At 46.4% G+C, this 12,500-nt stretch overlaps 1 protein-coding gene across 17 annotated transcripts in view; it reads right to left on the bottom strand.

The window, feature by feature from the left end:
* Positions 1-12,500, bottom strand: part of LOC143032368 (uncharacterized) — an 867,199-nt gene that overhangs the window by 465,929 nt on the left and 388,770 nt on the right. For 14 of the 17 annotated variants that reach the window (XM_076197023.1, XM_076197015.1, XM_076197019.1 and 11 more), the window contains exon 2: positions 2,626-3,340. The exons of 2 other annotated variants lie outside the window; for them this stretch is intronic. In XM_076197023.1, coding sequence (XP_076053138.1) covers positions 2,626-2,710 — 85 coding nt within the window. In that variant the 5' untranslated portion in view covers positions 2,711-3,340. Of the gene's footprint in view, positions 1-2,625; positions 3,344-12,500 lie in introns of all 17 variants that reach the window. One more of the 17 variants, XM_076197005.1, reaches the window with a different exon arrangement.

Consider the following 12,500-nt stretch of genomic DNA (forward strand, 5'->3'; position numbering starts at 1 on the left):
TAAATTACATCTCCAACGATTATTCTTTCTCCAAATTGCTTAATTGAAGCCCTTCCGGAACAGGGGAAAGTGAGAGAAATTACACATATATAGTTTAATGTGTGGTTTAAAAGTTCGTGCATGTATTAATCACGCTTGAGAAGGTACTAAGGCCGGCAGCCTCCCGGTGTAACACTGAGAAGAGAGTCAAGCCAAATTCGTAATATTATGTCTCTCTCTCTCTCTCTTTTTTTTTTTTTAATTATCCAAACCAATATTTTGTTTAATCTTTTCCTACCATTTATCTACGTATCTTTCACTGAATCCTACATTAGGTCATTACTCTAAATTCCTTATGTTCTACAAGTATACCACATTTAAAAGTAAATTGTCAGCCTTTCTAACTTTGGAGACAATATCGTCGAGGTGGAAGAGGAGAGATTTGAGGAAGGAAGGTTTTAGTCCAACGGAGGGACAGTAACTTTCAAGGCAAAAATGATCAGCATTCCTTCATTCACCATATGGTCAACCACTCTAGCGTCGCCAAAGGAGGGAGCTGACGTTGGGCGTCCCTGAACCGTCGCGTGTATGTGGAAACCCTCGTCAGGGTCGAGTTCTTCGTGGCCGCAAAGTTGTTCACTTACGAACGAGGAGCGTTACGACCACGACCACACACAACCTTCTTTCCTTTCAGGCTCCGTGAGCTCCCTCCCTCCCTCCCTCCTTCCCTCGCTCGCTGTCTCACCTCCCTCTCCTCTCAGACAACCTCTCTTTCTACACCATGCTGCCTATTCTTAACGTTTTGTCCTGGCTTGCGCAGCTTTTTTTCAGCATACAGAAAACCCACTTTACATTTTCCAGGGTTAAGAATTCTGTGGATCTGCACAATGAACTTTGGTCTTTCTTCGAAGTACAAAGGCTTCAGTTCGATCCCCAACATCTCTCTGCTTGTTCTTGTATAAAGGACAAAGGTGAACGCTCCGGTCGCAGCAAGGCTTCCTCTGAGTGAAGCTCTTAGTTTTTGCGTTTTGTGACTTTCAGCGTTTATCCTGACTGCTACCGAGTGATTTATTTTCAGGTGAAGGAGGAAAATCTCTTCTCAGCAAAACGGTTAATAGATTAATCTCGATTAACCTTTTCACTCAATTTTGCGACATCAAGTCGTATTCTGTTGCTTCGCCATGCGGTTTCATCTAGGCGTTACCTCAGCCTTCTGCAGCTTCGCCGGCACCTCAGGTGTCGGAGCGACACAGAAGACGTGCAGGTTGTCTCTTGTGTGGACGGGTAGAAGAGGTATCGATTTTCGTCAACACCTTTTTATGTGATCGTGTTTGTCGCTTCTTGTTTACTCGAGTATTTTTGTACCTCCTCTGGACCTTGTTAAAAGGCTCCGGGTGGAAATGGGCCTCGTTTGACTGGACCAGTCTGGGAAACCTTGTTCAGTCGTCAGTGTTTGGTAGACCTTACTATATCTGATCTTGTTTTCCTGGATTCGTTTTGACTGACCTTGTTTTGTATGACCTTGTTTGTTTGACATTATTTATTCCTTGGATACGCATGGTACCTGCAACTGGTGGCCCTATAAAAACGACGTCAGAATCATCTTCCTGCCTTCAATCGTCAGAACTCATCAACACTCTCACCGAACATCAACTGACTGAAATCGTCAGGCGGCAGGCATAACAGCAATAGAGCTCCTTCAGTAGAGTGGGACGTGGTTTCAGTTAAATGAAATAGCCCGGCGGTAGGCAGAAGAAGATGTTTAAGTCTAGGACATCACAGGGTCCTTTCTCAGACATTTCACCTTTTGCCCTGGGCGACACTCCCCCCCCCCCGCCTCGTTGTTCTGGGTGCCGCCAGGCTCTTCGTCCACTCCACTCCTGTGGCACTAATTCGGTGACGAAGAGGTTCCCTTTCGTTCCCACACTCTCTTCGGGAACTTCGTGGAGGCCCAACTTGGCCACGCAGATCACACAGGTCACGCAGGTCACGGAAAAGTTGATCTCCGGCTGAGGTTCTTCTTCCAGACGTGATCCATCTCGTTGCAGTTCCAATCTTGCACCGTATGTGTTGAAGCAGACTCGGTTCGGCAACACCCCAACTGAATAGAATCGTCTGGCGCCAACGTGATGAGAGGCGTCAGCTGGGATGGTCTTCTTACCCTCCCCCATGAAGGGGTTCTTTCCCTTTAACTAAATAAAATAGTCTGTCACCAGCCTGAGCAATACCTGTATTTGGTGTCGTGGTGGTGAAATGCCTCGAGCTATCAAATGTCTCTTTTGCGTAAAAAATTTGTTTGCACAGGGTGCACATCAGATTGAAAAATGTTATATAGAAATAGACAATACAAAGGTTATCTGTAGAGCTGGAAAAATACAAGTTTAGTTAAATATAGTAGTTTTTATACTATTTTTATACTACTAAAGGAAACCCGTAATTAAGAAAACATACACAGTTACGAAAATTAAAGGTGTAGAGGACATGTGCTGAAAAAAGAAGCTTCGTTAGTGGATGACGTATAGAAAGGGGGTGGGTGGGTGGGTTCATTAACAGTGACAGGGTCGAGTTGGTTTGCCAACATGAGCCCAAAGGGACCCAGGGGACTGCAGAGCTTGTACCCCACATCCGCTCCTTCCTCTTTCTTACCTGTGTTGTTGAGTGCGCGCGCCTGGGCGGCGGAGGACGAAAAACAGCCCGTGAAGGGCGTGGCGAACCAGCAAGACGACAGCATCTTGAGAAGCTGTTGCCTGTTCGCGTAAGTTATCACTTAACACTAAAAAAATATGTGTCACAATGGGTTATCAACGTTATATGCCACTAAGAATCACTATGTGAACCGGAACTCTACGATATATGTCACGAACAACACTAAGTATAGCACTAGAAACCACTAAGGAGACTGGCAGCCTCCAAGCATCTAGCAGTCTTGGGCGGTTATGTGTTTGTATGTTTGTTAAGCACAATTGAACTTGCTATTCAACCTTCCTTTTCCATTCTTTGTCACTCAATGGGAGAATCAATCGCCTGGGCCGAAACCGCGCTTTCACGTACTTTGACTGTAGTACACTACACTTTCCACAAAATGAAGACTACACTGGTCTCCGACAGTGTCAATGGGACTTCTCGAGAGCCCTCCGGAGACGCGGAGTTCGAGAGGAGTCGCCTGAGGCCACCTCCCGGTGGCGACCGTCAATACTGTATGGAAGCGATCTGTGGACGAGTCGGTTCTTTTTGTCTGTTTCTGCTGCTTCTTCGAGTTCTCGCGCGCGTCTAAGTGTCTACTTCCATTTTCGACTAATGTATCACAGTTTGTTTAAGGAACTATGTGGGACGTTTGGGATCTACTAACAGCCCATTACACCTGCTGGACAGAAGAACAAACCAAATTACACTCAGAGTCGTAAATGGCGCTGCGTGGGGATTTGAAAGTAATTAATTCCGGACCTCGTTTGAACAAGAGTTCCACATACAGGTCAGTGGCACACTGACGATAATTCTCCTTTGCCGAACGCGTCCACCATTGTGACAGTTTTCATTTGCCGTGACTGATTAATCTGGTCGTTGTGCAGCTCAAAAACTGCATCGCCGCAATATTGAAAAATATATTCGGGCTTCCCTTTCCCGTGATACACTTTGAAATGCAACCATATGCATAAACATACACATGCATATGTATATATGTATGTACACACGCACGCGCACACATAAACACACACACACACACACACACACACACATATACACGCGCGCGCATACAAATAATATATATTCTTCAAATGTTGATTTTTCCCTTTTGCAAATGTAGCCTTTGAAATCTCCATAACTGCGTTTGGTGTACACAACTCCTAGGAAAAATTGAGCCCAGAACTACTCTCCTCGTTTTATTGACAATCCTCAGTTGTTCATGCAACACGGAAGAGTTAAGATTGAAGTCATTTATTTCCCCAGAGACGACGCAGGGAATTGAGCCCTTGGTAAGCCTACTATCATTTTGGTTATACGACCTATCAAAGCCTCATCGGTGCGGGGAGGAGATGGGCTCCGTGGCTTCTTCGTAACCCGCGTTTCCTGCCTTCAAAGGATTGGGCCTATCATGGTTTACCCATGAAATGGATGAGGACTTTTCCCCTGACAGAGGGTAGCCTATTCATAGAAACCAGGATCTTTACCGCCCCGCTCCAACCGATGGACAAAAGATTCAAACCAGTCCGGGCATCAGATGCAAATTTGATGGGCAATCCTTCAGCAGCCTTATATCGACTTGATGTTTTTTCCGACCTGCTGCCAGATTTCATTCAGCAGAGGACCCTTCCCTCTTTTAAGAGAGAAACGGCAAACTAACACCCTACATCACGTAACTGTGCAAACAGCGAACTGGCAGATATAAAGTGGGACAAATCAAACAGCGCCCGGAACGAGACCGGGGGCACTTGAAACACGGATCGTTGAAACAGAAGTCCTCCGGTTTCTAAGCAAACCATCGGCAGTCTGAAGGACCTGGTTACCACCCCCACCCCCCCACGTCCCACCTCTGCCTCCTCTATTCCCTTGTCCACATCCCTCCCCCCCTCATCTCTTTCCCTCCCACCTTGTGCCCATATCCTTCCCGCAAAGCCTCCAGTCTATCCTCTGTATATATACATACATACACACGCGCGCGCGCACGCACTCACACACACACACATAACACAGACACAGATACAAACACACAGACATGAACACATACACACACGAGATAATTCTATATGTGTCACCACGACAGCTACTACCCTCCCGGATGGAAGTTCAGAGCTGGCACATGGCCCGATCCATGGATAACGTTATAACTTTATCCTCTCCACAACCCCATAGCCACCAGAGTTGGAGTGCCGGCTCACAATGCAGCGATGCTAAAATTCTTGGACCTTGAGGGGAGGGGACTCGAACTCGGATCGCTGAATTAATGGTCAAGAGAGGAACCATCATACTATCGAGTCGATGTGTGTGTGTGTGTGTGTGTGTGTGTGTGTGTGTGTGTGTGTGTGTGTCCTCGCACGCGCGTGTATATGAGGGTCTGAACAGAAAACCGCTCTGGCAGTACGTACTGCACATGGAGACCTACACAGGCAAGAGACTCCCCCCCCCCCATGAATGAATGAAAGATCCATTTTCGGGGGTGGGGGGGGGCGTTGATGGCAGGCAGCAGCAGCACGCCACACCCCGACGGGTCATAAATCCCCTTGGGGCCTCTCCTTGTTAAAGTCGCCCTTTATGGCACTGAATGGCGCACACTCGCGTGTGCCAGTTAAGGAGCACATTGTACGGTACACGCGAACGCACACACACAATTATACACACACACACAATATATATATGTATATATATATATATATATATTACAATATACACTGAATAGTCCTCAGTACATAGACTTTCATCTTATCAACCACATTAACTTTTTCCCTTTTAATTCCTTGCAAACACGATCAAGACTAACAAGTAGCTCGATAGAAGCATATTCGGAAACTGTAACTCTGTCAAGATAGGACTCGAACCTAGCCGATACGTAACAAATGGAGAGTGACTTAAACAACTGCACTATCAAGAGGGTATGTGTGAGTGAGTGAGTGAGTGTGTGTGTGTGTGTGTGTGTGTGTGTGTGTGTGTGTGTGTGTGTGTGTGTGTGTGTAGGCGTGTTATACACACCAGAATCATCTACAAAGCACACGACCCCCTCCGACTCAAGATGGCCGAATCGGAGAACATTTGCACCGAGAACCCGCCCATCAACATTCAACTCACAGCTACGCTTCCAACCAACTATCGAACTCAAACACCCCAGTGAAGACTTACACTATGATTCAATGATAAATTGCTATTTTCGGGTACGCAGAGTTAAGGATCACAGCACTTGCCGCACGACCAACATATAATCCCACGTACCCACCGCCTATTGCAAATCCCTACCTCAGAAAGAGCGAGTCAGGTCGAAAGACGCCTAGGAGAACAAAGGAGATGAATAATTCAAAATGTATTTTGGACTTCTACTCAACAACTTCACGCCTGACCAAAAACACATCATGGTAGAAAAGGAAAAGCTTCAGTACAAGCTCAACAATACCAATTGTCGCTGTCGACTTTCTCGAACCATACACACGCACACACACACACACAATATATATATATACATATAAATATAAATATATGTATATACATACATACATTTATATATATACACATATACATATATATATATATATATATATATATATATATATATTCTTCATCTTATCAACCACATTAAGTTTTCCATTTTAATTCCTTGCAAACACAATCGAGACTAACAAGGAGCTTGATGGAAGCATATTACGAAACTGATTCGGTATCGGGCGAGGACTCGAACGTAGCCGATACCTAACAAATGGACAGTCAACCTGATGCGCCATCAAGCTGGATATATATATGCATATATATATATGTATATATATGTATATATATGTATATATATAATATATATATATATATACATATATATATAATATATATATATCATATATATATATATATATATATATATATACATATATATATATATATATATTATTCATATTATCAAACATATAATTATACATTTTAATTCCTTGCAAACACAATATATACTAATAAGGAGCTATGGAAGCATATATACGAAAACTGATATAGGACTCGAACATATATACATATATATGGACAGTCAATATATCATCAAGCTATATATATATATACATATATATATATATATATATTATATATATATATATATACATATATATACATATATATATATATACATATATACATATATATATACATATACATATATATATATATATACATATATATATACATATATATATATATGATATATGTATATGTATATGTACATACATGTACACATATAAGCAAACACATGTGCACATACATAGACATAGTACATAAATGAACAAACAGTACTGCATATACATGTAGCCATAAAGAATAAGTCTATGTGCTGTACACTTAGGCACGTTAAAAAAAATGAAGACACTTGAGCTACCAGTTCTCGTAGGAGGAGGAAGTTACAAAACAACAACCATGACCAAAAGCCTTCTTGGTTGCGAGGTTCTGCACCAACCACCAGCCGAAGAAGACGAACTACGACCTCCGGTTGACGAAATGGAACCACGAACTCGTCTAAGGAAAAACCAGACTCCCGGCAGTTGCTGAGAAACTACGAAGTCCTTCCGTTGTTGAGGAAGCAACTGTTTTTCCCTTCGGCTGAAGAAGGACCTCAGACCTCCGGTAGCCGAACAGGAGCCGCGAACCCTCGGGGTACTGAAGAACCACTAACTATATTGCCAAGAAACCACAATCTCCGGCGGCTGGCAAGAATCGGAGAACTCCGGCGGTTGCCCAGGAACCACGAGCGCCGGCAGCCGAAGAGGAGCCACTAACAAGCACACGGCGACTGAACTGTTGGCAAGGGGGGTTGGTTGCGCTGGGAAACACGCCAAGGGGAAACACGACGATGGTGGAGGGAGGTGGAGGAGGTGGATCACAAGAGGGAGGATGGAAAGGAGGAGGAGGACGGGGGTGGAGGATCGGGGGAGGTTGCTCGTGGAGGAGGAGGATCGGGGAGAAGGAGGAGGACTGAAGAAGAGGATTTGAGAGTAGGAGGAGGAGGAGGATTTGGGAAGAGAAGGAGCTGGATTTGGGAAAAGGTGGAGGATGAGAGATAAGAAGAAAAAAATGGGGAAAGAAAAGCTGAAGGGAAGTCTCCGAGGGGAAATGGTGGAGGTAATTGGGTAAATCAGTGACTTGAAGGAGGAAGAGAGAGGAGAGACGGAAGGGGAGGGGGAGGGAGGGGGGGAGAGAAATGCATGGGGCGAATTAGAGTGTTTCAGAAGAGAAATGTGAAGGGAGGGGAGGGGTTGTGAGGGGTGGATAAAGAGGGGAGAAGAGAGGGAAGAGGATAAGAACCGAAGAGGCTTGGGGACTAGACAGCGAGTCGAATGTGGAGTGTGATACAAAGAAATCATATGGCTCATGGCCGCGACGAGGGGAAAAGAGGGGAGAACGAGTGCCGGAAGAAGAAAGAGGGGAGTAATAAGACTGAGGAGCGGAGCAGCTAGTGAGGGGTAAGGTTGAGAAATGGACCGACGAAAGGAAGGGGACGGGAAAGGGTACGCAAAGGAAGAGGAGGACCAGGAGTAGGATCTAGGTCAGTGGTGAGAAGTGTGGTGTGGGAGGAGGGGGAAGAGGAGGAGGAAGAGGAGGAGGGGAAGAGGAAGAAAAACAGGAGGAGGAGGAGGAGGAGGAGGAAGAGGAGGGGAAGAGGAAGAGAAAGAGGAGGAGAGGGAGGATGAGGAAGAGGAGAAGGGTAAGGAGGAGGAAGGAAAAGAAAGGAGAGGAGGAGGGCGCGGAAAAGCAAGAGTGGTAAAGAAGGAGAAATGTGAGGAGGAAGAGAAGAGGAGGAGGCAGAGCTGGAGGAGGGGTGGAGGAGAGGAGTGGGTTGAGTAAGAGGTGAGTAAGAGGAGGGAGAGGAGGAGACACGGGAGGAGGAAGAGGAGGAGAAGGAGAAGGGGGAAGGAAAGGGAGATGAACTGGAGCATGTGTAACAAGATCAGAAATCAGATCATGAAAAGGAGCGGGAATCGGTAAAGGGTGAGGACGAAAGTGAAGATGAGGGTAAGGAAAAGGGGAGAGAAGGGAGGAGGAGGAGGAGGAGGAGGAGGAGGAGGAGGAGGAGGAGGACAGGGGGGGCTGAGGTGGGGCATCTCTGACAAATAGCCGGAGGACATAAAGGGAGATAAAAGGAGATCTTGGAGGCAGCCGCTGGATGGAAGAGAGGGGTTTGCCTCTCGCTGTGGAGGGTCGGGGGTGAGGGACTGGGGGTGGGGGAGGAAAGGAATGGGACAAGAGATTTCGGGGAAGGAGGGAGAAAGTATCTACGGTGGGAAGAGAGGAGGAAGAGGGGGAGAGGAAGACGAGGAGGAGTTGGGCTGTCTCATTTACTATCCTTATCAGCACGCGCGCACACGCACGCACACACACAAACACACGAATGCACAAGCATACGAATACACGCACACACACACACACGCACACACACACACACACACAACCACACACATATATACACAGACGCGCACACACACACATGCACACGTACATATAAATACACACACTCACGCGCGCGCGTCATGTAACATTCAGTGACGTAAACATAGTGCAACATTAAATGACATTCTCGCCATCACTAATATTCTCCCAGACACACCACTTCTCGTTAGCACGTGGCATATGTAACACATAATACATGTCATTTAAACGCACTAGCTTATGAGATGCACATATCACATGTATCACAGCCCTTGACGGACTTACGAAGCCTCTGTGATGTACAACTTAATAAGACTTGTTAATACCGAATGGCATAATCTCCCAAGTTGCATGGTTATCTTAAGCAAGATGAAGCAACCTTAGTTGCAATCCAACAACACTGCACAACACTTAACCACGCACCATAACACAACACCACGGAACACAACACCAAACAGGACCCTCCGACCCAACACGAATTCCGGCATCACAAAGCGCCTCCCAAGGAAGCAGCAGCAGCACAAAGAGTGGAATCCGCCGGCCGGCCGGCCGGGCCTGATGGAAGCCTAACGAAAGAAGTTTGTTTTCTTAAAAGTTTAACGACGACGTCTGTCTCTTAATCAACTTGGGGAGTTAAACGCCTTGTCCTAACCGAGTTGTGGAGTAAGGAGTGTGTCCTACAGATACCGAGTTCTAACCGCCTTCCCTACCGGGTGTCACTTGTCCTTCCGTCGCGACTGACGCCAACCCATTTCATTCGTCTTCGTAACACTCCCCCGGGAGCGATGGGGGGGTAGACACTCGTTATAAGAATAACTTAATCTCAATATCAGGTATTGAAAGCTTCACTAAATCATGCTACATTATGCAACAATGCAGTTCACAGTTACCTGTGCTGCCGTAGTGGAAGATATAAAAATAGAAACAAAAGAGTGGTCGGCCAATAGTGGGTCACTTTATCATGAGTGGGGTGTGGCTTGCAAAATGTGGGCGTGGCCTGCAGCAATATCGAGGCTGAATGCACTCCCATTGCTGCAGACGTGAGTCACCTCTTGTCCCTAACTCTGCCCTCCACACCTGCATCTGCCACCGTCCTAAGTTTGACCGTCTGCCCCTAGTGTCCATGCCTTTCCACTGTCTTTACTTTTGCCCCTGATACCGTCACTGTCACTGTTCCTGCCCCTATCTATGCTCCACCCAATGTATCTCCCAGGGACTACGTTTCCACCACTGATCCCATCTGAGCCAATGCCAACACCTTACCACTGCCCCTAGCCCTCTCTACCCTTGCCCCTGCCGCAGCCCCTGTCCCTTTCCAGTCGCCGTCTTTGTTCCAGGCCATCCGACATAACGTTTACCGACGCGAAGACGCGCGCCCTTCATAGGCACTCGAAGGCGGCGGCGGCGGCAAACGTTTTCCCTCGGGCCAGAAATTAATTTACCCTTTAGCACGAGGCCAGGACGGCTCTTCTTGACGACTACGCTAAAACTGGATTACAGTGTTAAACCATTTACTATGTTTTCTTCCATCAAAGTTGTAATTTCGCAAAATCTGAGGCTTAAACAATATCTGGCTTAATAGCGGAGAAAATCTTCGTTTCAGATAAACGGGGTGGAGGCCATTTTTCTGTCGTGTCCGCTGCCCACTGCGAACCTATATCTCCTGTCTCCTCCTTTTCATTTTCTCCATTTCTCCCTCTCCTGATTTTGTACACACAAGCACGCATACACACCCATACACTCACGCACACATGCTCACACACATACAAACGGATATACACGCACACAGCACATGCACGCACAAACATACACACAGGTGTACCGTGTATTTATGTCCTTCTTTATAAGCGGATGTAAACAAAGAAAGGTATTCCGTGCATTGAGGTTACATAAATGGACAAATTTCATAAAAAGAATTGATGTTGTACCTAACGTCCAGTTCCAACTGAAGAGCTTACGCCTCAAGGAACTTGACTACGGCCGAAACCGTCACCTTTGCCTTACGTACTCGGACAGCCCTTGGGGATCGAACCCGGACTTTCTTCGTAACGTGGTGGGATCGAAAGCACGGCGGCACAGCGTGCGGGGTGGTCACTCGCTTCTTTAATTAACATGGCGGCGACAAACTTTACACATCGTGTAACAAAATACGCCAGGCGAGTCTATTCCCAATAGGGTCGTCGGGATCCAACTGGGACGAAGGTTTTATGTGACCAAGACCCGGGTGGGGAGGGTCCTCCCCTGAACCGAATAGAATTGTCTGGTGTTAAATGTCGTGTTTACACAGCGCGTCACCGCATTGAGTGAGTAAAGAAGCTGATTGGCTCAGAGCGGATTACGTCATCAAGCGTTGACCTCCCGCACCCCCTCCGGAGGCTTGAGGGCGACTACGATTAACAAAACTTAAATACAAAATTCATTGCATATCGTAGCCCGCTTAAATATGTGAACGACCCCCTCCCTTTCATCAGCCGACCAAAATCGTATAATAATAATAATAATAAACGAAACAAAACGATCAACGGATTACTGTAGGTATTAAGCCTTATACCAATACATGACCATATGCAATAAGTAGAGCTTTTTCGAAGCATAAATCTGTTTTATTCGCGCGTGTATTGCATTCTGTGTCTGCATACAACACATGCGAGTGCATGCTTGCATGTGTTCGTATAGCCTTGGCAGGCACGTACATGGATCTACGTCATGCATGCGCGCTTCTGTGCGTGTTTCCTTAGCTAGCGCGCACACACTTTCATTCGCAGAATTTCTATGTCCTCTGTGGCAAGAATAATATCGACATTAGCTATGGTTGGAATAATATCGTTTGACTAGGATGTCTTCTCTTCCTGTATGGTACCTGAGACATATGGCATTTATCCTCTTTAAAACAACCGCGGACTCGATGACGTCAAGTCGTCGACCCTAAGACGTGACGTCACGAGTCGCGACGAATGAAGTTCCGCCCATGTAACCCTTTCACTCTGCATGGCTCAGGTTGCCGTCAGATGATTTTATTAAGATAAGCCCCCCAACCCCACCCCTAGTGACGCTTTGCTGTCTGCACCAGAAGTGTTTGGAGAACAACGCTGGTAGAAGAGATGGTCAGGGCACAAGGAAGAATGGGGGAGAGAGCAGAGAGAGAGAGAGCGTCTAGGGAGGAAAGGGAAGAGGAGGGAAAGGGAGGTAGAACGAGGGGAAGTGGGGGTAGTGGAAGGGGAAAGGTGGAAGAGGGAGAGAGATAAAATGAGGAGAAATGAGGGGAGAAGAAGGGAGGGGAAGGGAAGTGATGGGAGGAAAAGGAAGGGGATGGGAGAGGATGGGAGAGTAAGGGAAGGGAAAGGGAGGGACGGAACGAGAAAGGGAAGGAGGGAAGAGAGAGAAAGGGAAGGAAAGGTTGAAACTCAATGGCAAACGCCGAC

This window comes from Oratosquilla oratoria, chromosome 13, assembly GCF_046742065.1.
Source record: "Oratosquilla oratoria isolate Oo_2021 chromosome 13, ASM4674206v1, whole genome shotgun sequence".
NCBI lineage: Eukaryota > Metazoa > Arthropoda > Malacostraca > Stomatopoda > Squillidae > Oratosquilla > Oratosquilla oratoria.